This window comes from Magnolia sinica, chromosome 16, assembly GCF_029962835.1.
Source record: "Magnolia sinica isolate HGM2019 chromosome 16, MsV1, whole genome shotgun sequence".
Classification (NCBI taxonomy): Eukaryota; Viridiplantae; Streptophyta; class Magnoliopsida; order Magnoliales; family Magnoliaceae; genus Magnolia; species Magnolia sinica.
The window spans coordinates 8,237,416-8,259,538 of NC_080588.1; the positions used below are offsets into that span (position 1 = coordinate 8,237,416).

General features: G+C 41.7%; 1 protein-coding gene across 1 annotated transcript; it reads right to left on the reverse strand.

The window, feature by feature from the left end:
- Positions 1–285: 285 nt before the first annotated feature.
- Positions 286–1,599, reverse strand: LOC131229301 (proline-rich protein 4-like). The gene is made up of 2 exons (XM_058225211.1): positions 1,264–1,599; positions 286–1,178 (listed from the first exon to the last, which is right to left on the reverse strand). Exons 1-2 carry the CDS (start codon positions 1,430–1,432, stop codon positions 445–447), a joined length of 903 nt encoding a protein of 300 aa, XP_058081194.1. The 5' UTR covers positions 1,433–1,599; the 3' UTR covers positions 286–444.
- Between the last annotated feature and the right edge of the window lie 20,524 nt (positions 1,600–22,123).

Below are 22,123 nucleotides of genomic sequence, written 5' to 3' on the forward strand. Positions count from 1 at the left end.
CCCACACATACATAATTAGTTGCGAATGAGATAGGAGTAAAACTGTCAATTGCTCGAAAACTATGGTTTTGTTTCCTGTATGAGAGAATCTGTAATGAGTCTTGGAATCAGATTGTAGATATATGTAATAATCCAAAATAAAGGGAGGTGTTTACAATCCCTCTTGTAACTCTTCCTCAGCTAGTTTTGGCCAGAATAGCAGAGCAAATACAGGTATGATTCTACCAGATGTGTCTTTTTTTATTCCGTTGAAAATCGATTTTACAGTATAGAAGCTTATTTCTCCCCCCCTATGCCCTATGTAATGATTTCTGTAGCATTACGACCTTTATTACATTGATATCCCAGAGAAATAAGGTGCATATGGGTTTAGAAAACTCCATACACTACTAGTAATAGTTATTCTTATGCAATAATTAGCCAAAAAAAAACTATGCAATTTGATCAAGGAAAGGCTTTCTTTGAAGGAGAAGCTGGGGGAATACCAGGGAAAATGGGGGGTAGAGGTGGGAATGGGAGGAATGGTGGTGGCGGTGGCGGAGGTGGAGGAGGATGAGTAAAGGATGGAAGTGGAGGAAACGGTGCAAGTGGAGGAAAGGGTGGAAGTGGGGGAAAGGGTGGAAGTGGAGGAAACAATGGTGGTGGTGGTGGTGGAGTTAAAAATGGTAGTGGAGGAATATTAATGAATGGCGGTGGTGGGGGCACAAATGGGAGTGGAGGCAGAAGTGGTGGCGGCTGCAATGGATTAGGTGGCAACGGAATTCCAAAAGGTGGCGGTGATGGTATGATGGGTGGAAAGAAAGAAAAGAACTCTGGGCGGCTTGTTCTTTCATCATCCAAAGGTGAGAATTTCGACATGGGTGTAGAACTAGGCTGTTGGTAGCAGAATTCTGGTAGTTTCATAGGCTTGAAGGTGAATAAACCAGCCGAGAAAACATGAATTCCTTTCTTTCTTGACTTGAGAAGACTGAGCGAAGATGAAGTAGCTATGGAAGCCACTGCACAGGAAGGCTCGCTGCTGCTGACCAACTTCACCAAACATCTCCTTATCATCTTTACATGTTTTCCAACTGCAAAAGGTAGATGGACTTTGAATTCTCCTTGTTCGTTCGTCTTCACTTCCTTCCGGAAAACGGGTTTAAGTCCTGCTTCTCCGCATTCTACCGCAACCGAAGCACCTACAATTAAAAGCAGAATTCATACATGTTTTTGAATCTCTGAATTAAAAATCCCATGCTATTGAAGGTTGAATGAAGTATAAACCTGAGATGAAGTGGCTTGTCTTTGAGAACTCCTGATGAAAGCATGCGTCGCAGTAAACAGTTCCAACAACCATTGCAGATTGAAGCTTCTTCTCATGCTTAATAGCTGAAACATGGATGAAGAAGCTCAAGGCAAATATCAGTAAGCAGAGGATTCTCATAACTCCCATTCTCTCAACTCTATATGAAAAGAATGCTTGATGGGTAAGGCTTTTTATTCATTCAACTGTGGTGTCACATTCAGCTCTTTTTTACAGTTGGTTGTTTTTATACCGTATATGTCACATGAACTTATTTCAAGGATAAATACTTCAATACTCTGGCAGAGGGTGATGGATGATACACAGGCACTTAGGAATGAATTACCTAAAGATTGTATATGTGGTATTGTAATTTAAATTAAACTGTCTAAATTATGTATACCAGTTTAGATGTATGATGAATAAAAAATTAGTCTTATTTGATCATTTGATTATTAGATTGGTGGACACTCAATGGACAGTTAAAAATAAAAAATATCCAATGATTTTATTTTAAGAAACAAGTGTCCATGAATCAATACTTGGGATTATTCAACCAATTTGATTTTTGGACTATAAACCTAGCAACGATAGGTCTCACAATTTAGCCAGGTTTTTATTTGTTTATTTAACTATCAGATTGTTGGATGAAAAATATCCGATGGTATTATTTTAAGAAACAAACAAGTGTCCACAAATCAGAGGTTAGAATTGTTCAACCAATTTGTTTTTTTTTTTTTGGACTATAACTTAGCAACGGTAAGTCTCACAATTTATCAGGTTTTGGTGGGCCCTCAATGGACGGTTAAAATTGAAAAATATCTAATCATCTTATTTCAAGAAACAAGTGTCCAGTGTCCACCAATCAGAGGTTAGGATTGTTCAACCAATGTGATTTTTGGACTGTAACTTAGCAACTGTAGGTTCCACAATTTAGCAGTCTGAGTAAAATAAAATCCTCTTTTTATCAAGTAAACTGAGGTAGATAAATCCAAGATTCCTGACCGACTTGCGTAAAAACCCAAACCAGTAGAGTTTACAAGGGGCAATAAAATGTAGGAATTTTTTCCACACATGCACAGACAACTAAACAAAAGAGTAGAAAAAGAGAAAACCAAAGAGACTTTTCTCTTGCAGGGAGTGTTGTATCATTATTACTTTTTTTAAAAAAATTTATTGTTTATGTTGCTTTCTTGATAGAAAATGCCAAAAAGGGCAGATGGGTCCCAGTTTGTTCACGAGCTGAGTTTTTCGTCCATGAACTTGATGGCCAGAAACATCCAGATTGGAAGGATAATATTCACTAGAATCTCTAACCTCCCAAGCCTTTTTTTTCTCTCAAAATAATTGCCATGTTACATCATGTGCTGGATGCTATCATTCATAACTCAGCCCAATAAACACGCATACATAGACAGACATGCTTACACGCAACTAATTGTAAGCCCGACTAGTTTCGTAATTCAATGACTAATTAATGTTAATAGATGAAAAGGAAATTATTTCAAAGATAAAAAGGAGTAGTCGGCTTGAGTGGGCCACACCTACCGTTAATGTGAAATCCATCCAACCATCAGTGAGTCACCCTATGTTAGGCCTATGGCCCAAAAATCAACCCCATACATGGTTCAAGTGGGCCACACGATTTTAAAGTGTACATAGAAAGCTCGTCCTCTAAACTGTTTCCCTTGTTGTGGCCCACTTGAATCATATATGAGCCTGAGGCTTAGCTTTTATTGCGGCATCTAATGGTTCAAGTGGATTTCACATACTCATCATCGTGGACTCTAAACCACCATGAATGGTTGAGTGGATTTAACGTTATTTTCAATCATACGGTCCATGTAAACCACCGATGGAGCTGATTTTTGAGCCCTATGCCTAATATGAGTTGCTCACCTGATGGTTGGGTACATTTCACATTAGTGACATGGTGGGGCTCACCCAAGCTGGTAACTCCCTTTCCTTTTTAAAATAACTTTTCTATGGGCATCATTTATTAACATTAAGAATTAGGCAACTAGTTGGACATGCAGCTAGTCGCATCAGAGCATCTCTCTCTCTCTCTCTCTCTCTCTCTCTCTCTATATATATATATATATATATATGTGTGTGTGTGTGTGTGTGTGTGTGCGCGCGCGCGCACGCGCACTTGATTTGAGGTTTATTTTTAAACTATACTTTGTTGGTGTTAAGCCATCTCTACCTGTCCTCTTTGTTCACATTCGCTGATTTGGACTATCTAATAAATGTCTTAAGGCTTAAAATTTGAGTGATTGACTGATCGTCTTCACCCAATCAATGGACTTTTGTTGGCTTATAAGCTGTAAAAGCTTTCCAACTGTCCTAAATTAGGCTATCGTTATGCTAAAGAGGAAGATGCAATTAATGCAAGTTTTTGGCTATTAGGAATCAGAGAAGTGGCCCATCAATTTGGATAGTCTTTATCAATATGCATTTGTATCCATTGGACAATAGGGGTGGTTAAGGTTGTTGATGTTTCAAATCTTTGAGCAAAAGGGTTTGTCGATGCCATCAAGAGACCATTTGATGCCATCAAGAGTTGTTCGATACCTTCGACAGCTGCTCAATGCCATCAAGAAAATCTAGAATTCCCATGATTGGTTGATTGACACTTGGTGTGTCTTCCTCGATGTCATCGAAGGGTCTTCGATGCTATCGAAGTGTCATCGAAAAAATTATGTTTTCTTGCTAGAACGATTTGGTCTATGTTAATTTGATGACATCAAAAGGGTTCGATGCCATCAAAATCTTATCGAAGGTGTCATCGAATGATCGCACAAAATTACACAGAGTTGCGTAAGTGTGGGATTTTTTTCATATATTTCAATTGTGATTCTCATATATGCTATATATATGGATGTAATTGAGATTAGAGAAGCATCATAAAGATCTCGAAGCTTTCTAATTCATTCCAGAAGGGTTTTAAGGGTTGTAAGGGAGATTTAAGGCTTGTTCGAATCGAGTAATCTCCATCTCTTGTGATTTCTGCTTTCATAGTGCATTACTGTCAGTCTGTGCCGTGGTATTTTATTTTTTTTTCTGAAAGGGTTTTACTATGTTAAATTCGGTTTATTTGTGATTGGGATTGGTTGTTGCATGCGATTGGAGTACTTTGCTTGATTCATCCATATGTGCTTCCGCAATTTTCCAACAGTTGTTACCCCGAGTATGGTGTGTAGTTTATCAGTGGAATAGGATCATTCCTCTTATTACCTGTTTATTTTTATAGCCTATTTCTACTAATTCATCACCGGCTTATGAGACATTTCATTCTTATCTAATAACATTTTCTTTCCCAAGTACCTTGTGCTTTGAGAACTGCAGTTTTCAAGAGAATTCATATCAGTGCTTTATCTCCAAGTATTACTGTTGAGGAAATTCGGCATAATCGTTTAATCGTATTTTTGTAGTTAATGAAGTGTTCTATTGCTGATTGACCCAGCTTCAAGACTGCTTCTATGGACTCTTCTTTATTTGTTGGCATGACTATTTATCATGTAACTAGTATGAGAAATTATCAGGTTTTGGCACCACCTGTCGATCTAGACTCTCGATCCTAAGGGCCCCACAGTGCATGAGGATGCCCCGAAATGTTCCAGAGTAGGATATCCTAGAATCCAATCCTTGGCTTCTCTTTTCTCACCACACTGTAATTTGTATTCGCCTATTTGTAGTCATTGGTCAATGGATTAGGATTTTCTAATATGGATATTCATGGGAAGTCCCTATCTACTGCAGGGCCCATCAGATCAGTGGTCTAGAACACTGACCAGCGGGCCCACTTCTATGGACTGTGCACACTGAAGCACTATTCACAGGACCCATTCAAACTTGAATGGACTGACTTACGGGCATACTGGGGTAGTACTATTCATGTCATTTGTATGGCAGTTTTAGATAGTATTTAAAAAGACGCGACGTGACAAATTTCATGTTTTGAAAAGGGAATCTAAGCTGATGTCGTTGATTTGTTGTCGGTTATCTCTTCACGGGCGTTAAAGAAAAGTCACGGACACTTCACGAGGGAAGTTCGCAATTACATGCGGGCTGAAGATCTCATTTTAAAATCAATGATTGGGAGCTTTTTCAAAGTTCCTTTTACAAATTCCAATGATTTTAACGGTAGTTTCTATATGGTAGAGCATGGTTAGGGTAGATTTGTTGCATTTAATTTTTTATGCGGGGTGAGTTGATTATGTAGATATCTTTAAGTAGTATTTGTTGGGACTCGCGGAAGCACGTAGAATAGAATCAAGCAAAAGCAATCTCACACAAAAATCCAACAAGAAAGTAATTTAAATTTTATGTGGAAACCCTTGTGGAAGAAACCACGGCATAAAACAATGAGTATTGTACTATGAAAGAAAAATTACAAGAGATGGTAGATCTTAATGATTTGATAACCCTCGAATCTCCTTTGAAGCCCTTGCTATGCCATTGAACCATTTAGAATACCTTAGAAAGCTCTAATCCTCTCCCTAATCCTAATTACACCCGGTATATATAATATCCAACTAGAATAGGCAACAAATCGCTCACTTATGCAAACTGTGTGCGCCTTCGAATGGGACCTTCGATGGCACCGTCAGATATCAAAGATCGAAGATCCTTCAATGCATCAAGTAGCAACTTCCAAAAATGTCGACCAATCAACTAAGATTTTTCTGAATTTTCTCAATGAGATCGAGCATCTGTTGATGGCATCGACAGACCCTGTTAAATACAGATTTAAGACATTAGACAATAATCTCAATAATGTCCTCAATCTTCATTTTCTATTGCTCATTTGCCATCACCATCTCTAAATGCCTTCCATCATAGCTTCATCGCCATATCTTGTGCATATTCTGTCCTCGTTGAGACTTCGTTAAGCCCAAAGAAGTTGCACAGAACTTGAAATTCTCTATGGGAACCACCTTCGTAAGAATGTCAGCCGAATTCACGCTTGTATGGATCTTCTCAAGAGTCACGCCTCTTTCCTCAAGTACATGTCATGTAAAATGATAACACACATTAATATGTTTAGTACGTGAGTGATAAAAAATTTCATCACCAAATTAGTCACATTTTTACTATCACAATTAACTGACACAACCTCTTGTTGAAGCCCCAACTGATTTATCATCCCCCTCACCCAAACACCTTCTTTGAATGCTTCTGTCATTGCTATATACTCATCTTCGATTGTGAAAAGTGTCACCACAGACTGAAGCTTTGAAATCCAACTGATCGCTCCACTCGCTAAAATAAACGAGTAACTAGAAGTTAACTTTCTATTATCCACACTGCCCACATAATCTGAATCCACATAGCCTATCAACTTGTCTCCTGATTTTTTAAATATCAAGACATAATCCTATATACCTTGAGTATATCGAAATAGACATTTCACTGCCTCCTAATGTTATTTGTTAGAGTTAGACATGTATTTACTAACAACACTCAACGCATGTAATCTCGTATAGACCATGGCATACATCAAGCTATCAACCGCACTCGAATAAAGCACACAAGACATAACATGCTTCTCTTCATCTGTTTCAGGATACCACTCAGAAGAAAGTCTAAAACAAGCCACATGGGGAGTGGTAACTGGATTTGCCTTGTCCATCTCATACTTCACCAATACATTCTCAAAGTATTTTGCATGAGATAACCATAGTCTACTCCTCTTCCTGTCTCTGTGTATGTGAATGCCGAGAACTCTCTTTGCAACTCCTAGATCTTTCATATCAAATATCTTTGATAGCCAAGTCTTCGGTATGTCGATCTCAGACATGCTATGAATGGCAATAAGCATGTCGTCAACATACAATACCAAGATAATGAATTTCACATCAGTGCCTAGGTGACTGTTTCAGGCCATACAACAACATCTTCAACCTACAAACCTTGTTCTCTACCTCTTGTATTTTGAAACATTCTAGTTGCTTCATGAAAATCTTCTCTTCCAATTTCCCATACAAGAAAGCAGTCTTCACATCCATCTGTTCCAGTTCAAGATTGTATGGGTAACTAGCGCTAATATAAATATGATAGATACCTGCTTCACCACATGCGTGAATATCTTAGTGAACTCAACACCTTCTCTCTAAGCATATTCCTTTACTACCAGCCTTGCCTTGTACCTATCATATTTCTTCTTAAATATCCACTTGCACCGGATCGCTTTACGGCTAATGAAAAGCTCTACCAGCTCCCATGTTTCATTCTTGTATAAGGAATTCATCTTCTTATGCATCATCGCTTTCCAATTTTCAATATTTACATTGTCAAGAGACTCCTAAAAAGTAGACGGATCTCACTCATCCATAATGAGGGAAAATACAACATTCAAGTCATGCCTGTATCTCGCCAGTAACCTACGATCCCTTGTCGGATTCCTTCTCTCAGGTGGTTACTCCACCTGCTCCTGTACCTCTATCTACATCTCAGTATCAACCTGTGTCTCATCCCTATCTATCTGAATGTCCATAACTAACTTTTCATCTTCCTTGTGTTTATCCTTAAAGAACAAGGATCCTTTGTTGAATATGACGTCATGACAAAGGATAATTTTCCATGTGACCCGATCAAATAGCCTGTACCCTTTCACACAATTTTTATAACCGTTAAAGACATACTTTTTAACCCTTTGGTCTAGCTTATCTCTCTCAACTGACGGTGCATAAGAGTAAGCATAGCTACCAAATACTCATAGCCCCGAGTAGTCTACCTGCTGACCACTCCACACTTCCAAAAGAATTTTACAATATATAGTCATAGAAGGGGATCGATTTACTAAGTAGCAAGTCATGTTAATGGCCTCAGTCTATATTTTTTTACCCAACCTAGCATTGCTCATCATGCATTAAGCCCTCTCCAAGAGAGTCTAATTCATCCGGTCAGTCACACCATTCTTCTCAGGTATATGGCACACTGTATTGTGTCTTACGATCCCCTCATCCTTACCAAACCAATCGAATTTCCCACCATTATCTATCATCAACACTTTCACATGTCACCCTGACTGTTTTACACTATTGCCTTCCACTGCTAGAAGTTGGTGAAAACCTCTGATTTACTTATCATATAATAGACCCACACCTTTCTAGAGTTATCATCAATAAACGTAACAAACCATGACAGTCCTCCACCAGAAACTACAGGAAAATGCCCCCATACATCAAAATGCATATAATTTAGAACCCCCCTACATACATGTTTCCTAAATTTAAAAGACAACCATGACTATTTACAATATATACAATGCTCGCATATACTAAAATTAATGCTTTTAAAAACAGAAATTAAACAGCGGTCAGAAAGTACCTTCACACCCCACTTGCTCATGTGGCATAGGCACGCATTCCACATACGTGTAGACATAGAATCATCTACAGTTGTTGCAGCTCCACTCGATGAAGTGCTTACCATTCCTATGTGCCTTCATGACTATGAGTGCTCCCTTTAAAACTTTAAGAATATGATCGAACCTAGTGAATCTACACCCATGTACCTCGAGTGCTCTCATAAATATCAAACTCTTTATCAACTTAGGAATGTATCTCACATATGTCAAGATACGGTCCATACCATAAAACATCTTGATGCATACCGATTCAACACTAACCATGTTACAGGCATTGTCATTGCCAATAAACATATGGCCACCATCGCACTCACTGTAGCTAGTGAACCAACTCCTATGAGGGATCATGTGATACGAAGCCCCCATATCCAAAATTCATTCATCGCTGAAATATTTGAATTTTGATGTGGTCAACACGTCACTATCACTCGCCTCATTGAATTCCATAGTTTTAGCCTCTCTAGAAGAACTTTCTCATTTTTCCTTTCTCGACTTCAGATTCTAGCAATCCATCTCCATGTGTCTTGTCATACCATGGTTCCAACACTTCAGCTTGCCTTTGCCCTTGCCTTTGGATTTGGATTTTGATCACAAAGATCCACTATCTCAATTAGAATTCCTCCCTCTCATAACCAGTGCATCTGTAGAAGTACCCACGTCACCGCTTTTCTTTCTCATCGCCTTCAACTGAAGTGTTGAAATAATGGTCTCAACACTAACAGTCATCCTACTGGTGCATAAAAAGTCTTTAAATGACTCATAAGATTTTGGAAGAGAATTCAACAGAATACATGTCTGATCTTCATCTTTCATCATCTAACTCACATCTAACAATTTGCAAATAAGCCTATTGAAGTTACTAATGTGGGTCTCGACGTTAGCCCCCTCAGCCATCTTTAGATTGAACAACTGTAGCTTCAGATACAAACAATTTTCAAGAGACTTCTTCGCATAGATGTTCTCTAACTCGTCCATGTATCACTTGCAATCTTCTCTCTCACAACATTGTAGAGGATGTCATTCGTTAGGCACAACTGGATTGAGATATTAGCCTTCTTATCCAACTTGTTCTATTCTTCTTTTTTCATAGTTTTTGGTTGCTTTTCAAGTAGTGCATCTTTCAATCCTTGTTAAACTAGGATGTCATTTATCTTAACTTTCTATAGTTCAAAATTATTTTTACCGGAATACTTATTTACATTGAACTTCATGTTAGATGACATTGATACCTTACTTTCAAATCTGATCCGATTCCCAATGTTCGCTCTAAAAGCACTTGTTGGGACTCGTGGAAACACACAGAGCAAAATCAAGCAAAGTAATCGCATTCGCACAAACATACCCAACAAAAAGGCAATCTGAATTTTACATGGAAAAACTCTTGTGGAAAAAAACTATGGCACAAAGTAATGAGTAATACACTATAAAAGTAAAATTACAAGAGATAGTAAAGCGTACTAATTTGAACAACCCTTGAATCTCCTTTGAAACCGTAGATATGCCCTTAAACCCTTTAGAACACCTTATAAAGTCCTAATCCTCTTCCCAATCCCAATTACACCTGGTATATATAATACCCAATCGGAATAGGAAATAAATTGCACACTTACACAAAATTGTGTATGCCTTTAATGGCATTGATAGACATTAAAGACTAGTCGATGACATCGAAGATCCTTCGATACCATCAAGTAGGAACTTCCAAAACTGTCCAGCAATCAACAAGGATTTTTCTGAATTTTCTCAATGAGATCAAGCATCTGCTGATGGCATTGACATCTACTTAAAGGGATCGAGTTATCTGTCGATGACATCAACAAACCCTGTTACTGTCACGCCCTAAACCTAGAAATCGGATTCACAAGAATCCTGATCGTCGAATCCGGTGCCGACAGCCTCCGTAGTACCCCATTCTAGGCTCCTAGCATCCATATGCCAAATTCCGATCTTGGGATCCTATAAGGAGAATTTTTTTTGTACATTTAACTAGTAATAAGCATAACCACAAGATTATCCATCACATATCCATTAATATAATCATTGAGTACAATGCTGAAAGGAAAATACATAAAATGAAAATCAAGCTCCAGAAGACTGCTGCACGCTCCAAACTCAACACTGCTGCAACCTAACATCACTTACACGCATCTATCGTGAATAAGCTTATAGAAAGCTTAGAGGGTGGTGTAAGTGTATGTACAAGGTAAGTGTCAAGTATTCAATACAATGTCGTCATCATATAATACCGAAAATACTGGTAATCCATAAATCATACAATATTGGAATGAGCTGAAATACCGACAAGATCATGAAGTATCAGAGTAAACAAAAATACTAACAAGATCATAAATCATATGATAACAGAGTAAGCGAAAATACGGACAATTCCATGAGTCAATCAATATCAGAATACGCAATATAGAACAGTTATGCAAATGAGGAGTCTTAAAGAGCCAAATACAAATGCCGAGGATGCGATGCAATATGCAATTCCTGATAAGTCCACGAATAGCATCAGTCGTATCTAGACTATATAATACAGAAACACAGTAACCCAAAATACCATATGCCAATGCAATATGCGGTGCAAATGGAATGATCATGCTAGAGTGTGAAGTCGGGATGATAGTACGTAGTATCGCAAGCTATGGGGTCAAGCACAAGGGACTTCTATCTAAACCAGTCCCATACCTAAATTTGGATAGTCAGACTCAATGTGGTAAACTCCTGATCTCAGGTCAGTCGCACGCCCCAACTGAAATCCTGACCATTGTGAAGGCACACGTAACAAATAGTTGTGCACCACCAGCCCGAGTGGATAATGAATAAATGAATGAATGAGTATACAACTCATGCCCAATAAGTCCACATATTAGTATAGTTTATCTCTGGGATCATAACCAGGGTCTAGTACACTCCAAATGACACCGTCCCTCTCCCAGCAGCACAGTCCAAGTGAGCGTAAGAAACTTCACTATCTGCCTAGCCAATAGTCTGTCAATACCTATCTGGCACGTCGATAGCGAACCCATTTATGAGCTGATCAAACTCAACCTAGCTATGCCCCCTACCCTAAGGCGGGTAAGGCCACACTCCCTCCCAACCAACCACAACATAGTGGGAGACGGGCCTCCTGGTATTCGGCACTTGGGCACTCATGTATCCACTCGGTCTTGACGTTGGGGCGTCCTCTGGTACCAAGAGGGTTTAGAGATTTTCACCCAAGGCCATCTATGGCAGCCCGATGCTAGTCACAGATTTTTGGTGTCCCATCTGGCCATCCACGATATGCCTGTGGAGGCTACGGCCCTAATGTCGCTAAGGTGTATAGTAATCACAATGCAAGATGCATGAGTCATACAATCCAATCATGCATCAATCCTACACATACCGTGCGCTCATGTGAGATAACTCCGCTTATCTGAGAGTCTCATAACAACGTGCCCAATGTCATATGCAATGGTCAATCATGTCTCATAACAAACATGCAGATGATGCATATGGGCATGTATCATGATGCTATGTTGTCACATACTCATAATCGGTACCAATAACTGGCATCAACAATCGACCTCAATAATGTAGACATCTAACCAACATTGTCCCAAGGAATGGCCCACATAGAACCAAACACATAATGGGCCCACGGCCTCACACAAAGGCCTAATATACAACACGGTGGGCCTTTCCTAAGGACCACATATACATAACAGGTGGGCCCTGCTCATGGGCCTTAAATACATGACATGTGGGCCCTACACATGGGTCTCGAATACATCAAATGGGTCATGCATCATGGGCCCAATACATATCACAATGGGCCTTGCCCATAGGCCACGAATACATCACAATGGGACCCAACTACGTGTCGCACATACATCATATAGGTCTCGACAATTAGCCTCGGCCTGGACAATCAAAATTGACACTCGAAATCAGCCTCGATACTCGGCCTCGACAATCGGAATCGGCCTATATAATCGGCCTCAACAAATCAGAATCATCCTCGATACTCGGTCTTGACAATCAGAATCAGCCTGTACAATTGGCCTCGACAAATCGAAATCGGCCTCGATACTTGGTCTTGACAATCAAAATCGGCCTATACAATCGGCCTCGACAAATTGGAATCGATCTCGATACTTGGTCTCGACAATCAAAATTGGCCTATACAATCGGCCTTGACAAATTGGAATCGGTCTCGATACCCGGCCTCGACAATCGGAATTGGCTTCGATATTTGTCCTCGACAATCGGAATCGGTCTGGATACGCAGCCTAGACAAATCAAAATCGACTTCGATACTTGGCCTCGACAGTCGAAATCGGCCTCAATACTCGGTCTCGACAATCGAAATCGGCAATCAGCTATGACAATCAAAATCGGCAATTGATCACGATAATCAACCTAACAAGGCCTAAGGGAAGGTCATAGTGTGGACATTTAACCATTATTGCCCATCAACGTGGACATTCAACCAACATTGCTCCCAAGGAGTGGCCCACATAGGGCCGAACATACAGGGGGCCCATAGACTCATACAAGGGTTTAATATACATCACAATGGGTCGAATACATGGGCCTAATATACATCACCATGGGCCACGACCCATGGTCCTCAGATACATCATAATGGGCTACGACTCATGGACCTCAATATACATTAAGTGGACCGCATTAATGGCTCTCATATACAGGACGGGTGGGCCCTGCAATGGACCTCATATACATCTAATGGGCCATGTACCTGGACCTCAAATACATCTCAATAGGTTGGGCCCTACTCATTCCAATTGGGCCCATCAATGGACGACTTAGATAAAACACGTACATTACATGGGGGCCACGCGAATGGACGGTGCGAACAACACATTACATGGTGAGCCCTATCACATGGGCCTCAGAATACAAGGCAAGTGGGGCCATATCAATGGGCCACACTAACGGTCTTAATATACATCGCAATGGGCCTCTGACACGGGCCCCAAATATATCACAAAGGGCCTCTACCCATGGGCCCTAAATGCATCACAATGGGTCTCAACCCATGGGTCCCGATACATCTCAATGGGCCTCATCAAATGAACGACATCGATATACAATACATACAACATGGTGGCCGCATAAATGGACGGCATGGATATACAATGTATACAACACGGCGAGCCGCATGAATGGACGACATGGATATACAATGCATACAACACGGTGAGCCGCACGAATGGATGGCATAGATACATAATACATACATCACGGCAGGCCACATATACGGTCCTAATATACGTCACCAAGGGCCACGACCTATGGGCCTCATCATAAATCACAATGGGTGACGCAGGGGAGGACGTGAGGTCGAGCACCGTCTTCCTCAAGAGGATAACTATTCCGAATCCACGGAACTTCTCTGGACTCCTCACAGAGACTTCTCGAATCCAGGAGGAAAGAAAGCAGAAATAGAAATAAATTCTAATAAATTCAAAATTGATTAATTAATGAGTAAAAATGAGTTCACAACCCTTTAAATAGGGGTACCAAGCAATGGGAAAGAAAATAAAATCAAACTACAACTCAAACTCCTAGAATCCGCGGCTTACTATAAATAGTAAACTTACTATTTATAGACGGTCGTGATGTCTACTAGTGCGCAAGGTTTTCGGCCAAAAATAGTAAGTGTCCTATTTGGCTTCACCAAACCGTTCTCCTAATTATTCTAAGCTCTTTTCACGTTGGGCACAACTCCGAAAGCCCGACAGATAAAGAGTTATAATCAAACTAAAACTTATTATTTATAGTAAAAACGAAATTAAAATAGGGAAACGACCGTCGATCAAGGGATTTTTCACAATTCTGGGTTACATAACCCGGCATAGAAAGGTTGGTTGGCTAAAGTAGCTTGTTCTACCCAAAAATCATATATTTTACGTCAGATAACTTATTCCGGATTGCGAGATACGTCCGATCTAAGGTCCGATGGTCCGAATCACTTCTGTCGTCGACCTGGCCTTTTCTGATCCATCTTGGCCATGAAACTGTCCGCGACCTGCTCTACATCAGTCCCCTCCACTTCAAAAGAACTCGTCCTCGAGTTCTCATCCTGCGCTAGTTCATGATACTCGGTTAGGACCGCGACGTTGAAAGTCCGTGAGATTGCCATGTCATCTGGAAGATCAACAACATAAGCGTTGTCATTAATCTTTCAGATGATTGGTATTGGTCCAATCTTTTTATTCTTCAACTTGCTGTACGTTCCGGTTGGAAATCGTTCGTTGCGCAAATGGACCATTACTTGGTCGCCCACCTCAAACACTTTTTATCGCCGATGCTTGTCCGCTTACTCTTTATACTTTTCGTTCGAGGCATGTAGCTTAGTTTGTACCTTCACATGAATGCCAATGATCTTGTCAGCCATATGTTCCGCTGCAATACTCATGCCTAAGAGCTTGGGCAGAGGGACCAAGTCTAGTGTGTGGTGAGGTACTCGTCCATAAATAACCTAGAATGGGGATTTTCCTGTCAAGCGGTTCACCATGTTGTTGAATGCAAACTCCACTTAAGACAAGGATAAATCTCACTGCTTCGGTTTTTCTCCTAAAATACATCGAAGGAGGTTTCCCAACATAAGATTCACAACCTCAGTTTGACCATCAGTCTATGGGTGGTAGGCGCTGCTGAACTGAAGTCGTGTATCGAATCGAGTCCACAAAGTCCTCTAAAAGTGGCTTATGAACTTCGTGTCACAGTCAGAAGTAATAGTCTTGGGAACCCTGTGCAGCCGCACAATTTCTCTGAAGAATAGATTCACCACGTGTGTTGCATCGAGAGTCTTCTTGCATGGAATAAAGTGCACCATCTTGGAGAAACGATCTACTACCACGAACACCGAATCTATGCCGCGTTATGTTCGTGGGAGACCAAGCACGAAGTCCATAGATAAATCCTCCCAAGGGCCGTCAAGCACGGGTAACGGAGTGTAGAGGCCCGTATTATGAGATTGCCCCTTAGAGGTCTGACAAATATAACAACATTGGACTTCCTTTCCCACATTACGTACCAATTGTAGCCAGTAATACTGTTCTTCCACAAGAGCTCGCGTCTTATCTCGCCCAAGGTGTCCACTGAGGCCACCTCCATGTAGCTCTTGAATTATCTGTTCCCTTAGCAAACTGTTTGGGATGCACAGTCGATTTCCCTTAAAAAAGAACCCGTCTTGCATATGTAAGTCACCGGGGTGACCTTCTTGGCATCTAACCCATGCGTCCTTGAAGTCGTCGTCATCGGCATATATGTCTTTGAGGCGCTCGAACTCGACAACCTCATTGCTCATAGTGACAGACAAAGTTGCATGACGACTCAGTGCATCAGCTACTTCATTCTGTTGCCCTGACTTATGTTTTAGTACGAACGTGAATTCCTGTAAAAACGAGATTCATCTAGCATGCACACGGTTAATGTTAGCTTGACTATTAATGAATGTGAGAGCTTAATGGTCCGTGTAAAGTATGAATTCCCTTTAAATCAAATAATGTCGCCAGTGCCGTAGTGCCTAGACCACCGCGTATAACTCGATCTCATATGTAGACCACTTCTTGCGTGCATCGCTAAGTTTCTCGCTGTAGAAGGCTACCGGCCTACCTTCTTGAGACAAAACTCCTCCAATTCCGACATATGAGGCATCACATTCGACTTCAAACAGTTTGTCGAAGTTGGGGAGTATAAGAACCGGGTCGTGGATAATCTATCTTGATTTCGGCAAAGCTCCTGTCGGCTTCGTCAGTCCACTGAAACTGCCCTTTCTTCATGCAATCTGTGATTGGTGACACAATCGTACTGAAATTTTTCACGAACCGACGATAGAATGTCGTCAGTCCATGAAAACTTCGTACTTCGTGAATATTTGTTGGAACTGGCCATTCTCTAATTGCCTTCACCTTTTCCTCATCCACCCGAATGCCCGTAGATGTTACGACAAAACCCATGAACAATACGCTATCAGTCATGAAGCTGCACTTTTTTAAATTGAGGTACAGTTTATTTTTAGTGAGTACTTGTAGGACCTTCTTGAGGTGTTCCATATAGGTGGTTTCGTCTTGATTGTATATCAAAATATCATCGAAGTAAACCACAACAAACCGCTCAATGAAAGGTTTCAGAACTTGGTTCATCAATCTTATAAATGTGCTAGGCGCATCAAAAGACCGAAGGGCATGACCATCCATTCGTATAATCCTTCCTTAGTCTTAAAGACCGTTTTCCACTCATCACCCGGCCGTATTCGAATTTGATGGTAGCCGCTCCTTAGGTCTAATTTAGAGAATATTTTTGCACCCTCTAGCATGTCTAGTATATCGTTCAACCGTGGTATAGGAAACCTGTATTTTATGGTGATTTTCTTGATGGCTCGGTTGTCGACACACATGTGCCAACTCCCATCTTTCTTTGGAGTTAATAGAGCTGGTGCAGCACATGGACCCATGCTCTCTCGAATAAGACCCTTACAGATCAACTCCTCTACTTGTCCGTGCAGAATCTCGCACTCATTCGGACTCATTCGATAATGGGGACGATTAGGTAAACTGAACCCAGGGACGATTAGGTAAACTGGACACAGGGACAAAGTCGATATGGTGTTGGATATCCCGCATGGGGGGTAACCTATCGGGAAGGTCATCAGGCCAGATTTCTTTGAATTCATGTAGCAGGGGCCTTAGTCTTTTAGGGATGTTGGTAGGCTCGAGTTCTTCCCCTTTTACAATTAATGCATAAGTCTATCTTGTTTCCTTGGATTCTTTCACGAAGTCCCGTATGGTTAAGAGAAAACGGCCCTTCACTTTAGAAGTTTCGGGTGGTCCCTCTGGATCCATAGGGGCCAATATGGTCTTCCGGCCGTCCTTGACGAAGATATATATATTATCTCGCCCTTTATGAGTAGCGTCACGGTCAGATTGCCAGGGCGACCGAGTAGTATGTGACATGCTTCCATGTCAACCACATCGCATACTACTTCATCCTTATAATATTTGCTAATTGAAAAGGATATGGTGCATCGTTCAGTTACCTTTGTTTCGCTGACCTTCTTGATCCAACCGATTGTATATGGAGAGGGATGACGCTCCGTTTTCAATTGTAATTTTTTCACCATGACCTTGGAGATGATGTTCTCACTGCTTCCACTGTCAATGATCACGTCATAAACCTTTCAATTCACCGTACACCTAGTGTGGAAGATGTTATGCCGCTGTGGATGCACTTCTTTTATCAGCGCATATAATAGTCACCTCACGACGAGCGACTCACCGTGATCTTGCTGAACCCAACCTGAATCATCTGCCTCGTCCTCCGTGGTATGCTCCTGTTCTTCAATATCTGGATCTTCATAAGCGTTATCAGCACTACCATCATTGATGGTGAGGTTTGCCACTTTTCGCTGGGGATAAGTATTTGATAGGTGGCCCGGTTGGCCACAATGATAGCAGTTATCGGGCCTTGGCCGAGCATAGGGGTTCGGGATTCTACTTAGACCAGCAGCAGTCGATACGCCCCTTTGGGGTCTAGCTTGCCCGCTTCCCTGATCTCGATTCTCAAACGTAGGAGGTTGAGTACGTGCTCCTACGAGCTCCTTCCCCTTAGGCTATGCAGTTCCCTGGGGCAGACCTACCATAGGGATCCTTGCAGTAAGATAGGTCCGTGTGTTAGGACGTTCAAGTTGTGCTTCTACCTGAGTAGCCAACTTGATCGCATCATTCATCGTCCAGACGGACTGCATCTGGACCCGATCCTAGATAGTCATACGCAATCCACCGTTGAATCGGGCAACTTGCTGCAATTCAGTCTCGACCAAATCGTTACGTGTCGCCTGGCAGTAAAATTCTTCTGCGTATTCTCTCACCGACCGACTACCCTGTCGACAATTTTGGTATTGTTGGAATAATACCTAATCGTAATCGCTAGGGAGGAATCGGGCACGTAGTAGCTGCTTCATCCGCTGCCAGGTGCGGATTGGTGCTTTTGTCTGCCTGGTTCGCGCGAGTTGCGGTTGTTCCCACCAAGCTAAAGCTCCTCTTTTCAACTTGTAGGCCATAAGTTTGACTGTCTTTGCTTCAGGGATGTCCATATAGTCGAAAAATCGCTCAACTTCAGAAAACCAATCGAGGAAATCCTTAATGTGTAGTTGGAGTTGGAAGTTAGGAATATCAACCCTCATCTTGAATTCTCAATCCGTTCGATCTACTCGATCGCCGCCATGTCTGGGATGTTGGAAGATTATGTCATCTATTTCCTCCTCACTGGAGCCCCCTTCCTCAGGAATGACCCTTGGATGCACTACCGGTACAATCCTGTGATCAGGGCGACTAATTGGGGGTGGAGGATTGCCACCAGGAACACGGAGTTGTCTTAGGTTTTTCACCAAGAGATCCGCTATACGGTCGATGGAAGCCTGCAGCCCTTGCATGGCTTGCTGATTCTCTCGTTACGCTACTTCGAAAGCTGTCGCCGTTAAAGGTAAATTCCCCAGAGCACCGCCCATGGGATTGTTGCCTGACCCATCGTTAGAAGCCATCAATCCGAGGAGAAACCCCGGTTTGATGCCAAACTGACGCAGGGGAGGACGTGAGGTCGAGCACCGTCTTCCTCAAGAGGATAACTATTCCGAATCCACGGAACTTCTCTGGACTCCTCACAGAGACTTCTCGAATCCAGGAGGAAAGAAAGCAGAAATAGAAATAAATTCTAATAAATTTAAAATTGATTAATTAATGAGTAAAAATGAGTTCACAACCCTTTAAATAGGGGTACCAAGCAATGGGAAAGAAAATAGAATCAAACTACAACTCAAACTCCTAGAATCCGCGACTTACTATAAATAGTAAACTTACTATTTATAGACGGTCATGATGTCTACTAGTGCGCAAGGTTTTCGGCCAAAAATAGTAAGTGTCCTATTTGGCTTCACCAAACCGTTCTCCTAATTATTCTAAGCTCTTTTCACGTTGGGCGCAACTCCTAAAGCCCGACAGATAAAGAGTTATAATCAAACTAAAACTTACTATTTGTAGTAAAAACGAAATTAAAACAAGGAAATGACCGTCGATCAAGGGGTTTTTCGCAATTCTAGGCTGCGCAACCCGGCATAGCAGGGTTGGTTGGTTAAAGTAGCTCATTCTACCCCAAAATCATATATTTTACGTCAGATAACTCATTCTGGATTGCGAGATACGCCCGATCTAAGGTCCGATGGTCAGGATCACTTTTGTCGTTGACCGGGCCTTTTCTGATCCATCTTGGCCATGAAACTGTCCGCGACCTGCTCTACATCAATGGACTATGACTCATGGGCCTCAACATACATCAAGTGGGTCATATCAACGGGCCAAATCAAATGGGCTTCATGTGTATCAATCGGGCCCACCCTTATGTATTTTTTTTTTTTGAGATCTAACTTATTCATAAGTTAACATAGAGGTAGATGAAGTAAGAGCAAAAACGTCAACTTGATCGGAACTACCATGGCCCTTAAGAAGTTTTGAACGATGGATGTCACTATCCACTACTTTAAATGGTGGGGTCCACTTGAACTTTAGATCTAACTCATTCTTTAGCTCATGCCATAAAATGAGCTTTCAAAATAGTTGGACAGTTGGATACAACACATGCATCATGGTGGGTCCCATAGATAGTCGGCGTGGATGAAACAGATGGGACCCATATAACTTGGTGACATCATAAACAGCAGCTAGGAAGCTGCGTCTGATGCAATAATTGTTGCTTCACATAGCATAGATGGGTCTCACGTAGGGCCCACCGTATCATTTATATTATATGTATATATATAATATAAATATGTATATAAATAATATAAAATATAAGATCAACGTCCAGGCCCTGGATGGCCTGGACGAATACATACATCAAGGTTTAGCCCCACATGTGGGGTGGGCCACATACATCAATCTGGCCCCACCATCTAGTGGTTTGGACAGTGCAGGCGTCACACATACATCATGGTTGGACCCACCGTCCCTGGACGGTGTGGAAGACAATACATACATCAGTGGGTCCCACATGGGGCGCACCATAACGGTTATATGCCATCCAATCGGTTGGTAAGGTCACACGGACCTGAACATAGAGGAAAAATAAATTTCAAAATGATCCAAAACTCCTGTGACACCCAAAAGGGGTTTCATTGGCAGACATTCAATCCAACTATTTCCCGCTGTGTGGTCCACATGCGTCCCAAATACAGTTGATTTTTGGGGGGCCCACTATTCCAAAGGGGACCCAACAATTGCACGGTGTTGATGAAGAACATGCATCATGATGGGGCCTGAAGTGGGGCCCACTCTCCCAGCGTCCAACCAGGTTGCTGACGCTACTTGCTGCAGTGTCCTCTAGACGCTGACAGCAACAGTGTCTGCTGTTTGAAATATATTTTTATTTTTTTATTTTTCAAAGAAATTTCATAGGTGGGGCCCGCATCAGGAGAATCTACCCCGTCCACTGGCTTCTATGGCTCAAGACAAGCCAAGCAAGTCCAATATTTGGTATGTTTCGGTGTGTAAAAAGGTCAGAGTGAATTTTTAACGGTGAAACCAACTGTTTTCTATGCTATGGCCCGCCAGGGGATCGGATTGGCTTCATTTTTCAGCTCAACACTTGAAATGAGTTGAGGAATGGGATAGATGGCGTGGATTATATACATACATCAAGGTGGGGCCTGCATGAGTGGCCCACCCCAAGCTTAGTACACCCCAACGTCAGTTCACACTTCATTGTTAATCACACCCCAAGCCAGTTCACACTTCTTTGTTGAGCCACGTCCAGCGTCTTTAGACGCTGGACGGCATGGAATGACACAGGCATCATGGTGGGTCCCACATGGATGTGGCCCACATCTCATCAAGGTGGGTCCCACATGAACGTGGCCCACTTGATTTGAATCAATCTGATACTTGTGTTTTTCCACCATCATAAGGTAGGGTCCACATGACTTGGATGGTTTGGATAAGACATACATCAAGGTGGGTTCTATCCGAGTCGGCCACAAATCACAAAAAAATGAGAAAGAGAGAGAGAGAGAGAGAGAGAGAGAGAGAGAGAGAGAGAGAAAAGCGCCCACCTTTGATCTACTCTTCCTTCTTCCGCCTATAGTCTTTAAAGCTCTAAGAAAATGATTCCAATGGTTAATATGGACCTCGAATGGTAGAGATGGGAGGTGGGAAGGTGGGCCACACTAGCTCTCTCATGGGGAGCTTGGACGTGGGTTGCTTTGGAGGGAAAATGAGAGAGAGAATGAAAGAGAGAGAGATGATGGGAGAGGAGTGATGGGAGAGAGGGATGGATGCGTGTACTTGTGTAAGGGAGAGTTGACCTTTAAGGGTTGCTTTTGTACTTGAGGATGGATAGAGTGATGGGTGTACTTTGACAAGTGAAGTGATTGATGTGATGGATTCTCTACAGATTTGCAA

What these genes read in the sequence shown, in the direction of transcription:
- LOC131229301 (XM_058225211.1), bottom strand. Translation starts at nt 1,432, where the DNA reads ATGGGAGTTATGAGAATCCTCTGCTTACTGATATTTGCCTTGAGCTTC. An exon ending in GACAAGCCACTTCATCTCAG is followed by an intron (nt 1,179 to 1,263) that starts GTTTATACTTCA and finishes TTTTAATTGTAG; the next exon opens with GTGCTTCGGTTGCGGTAGAA.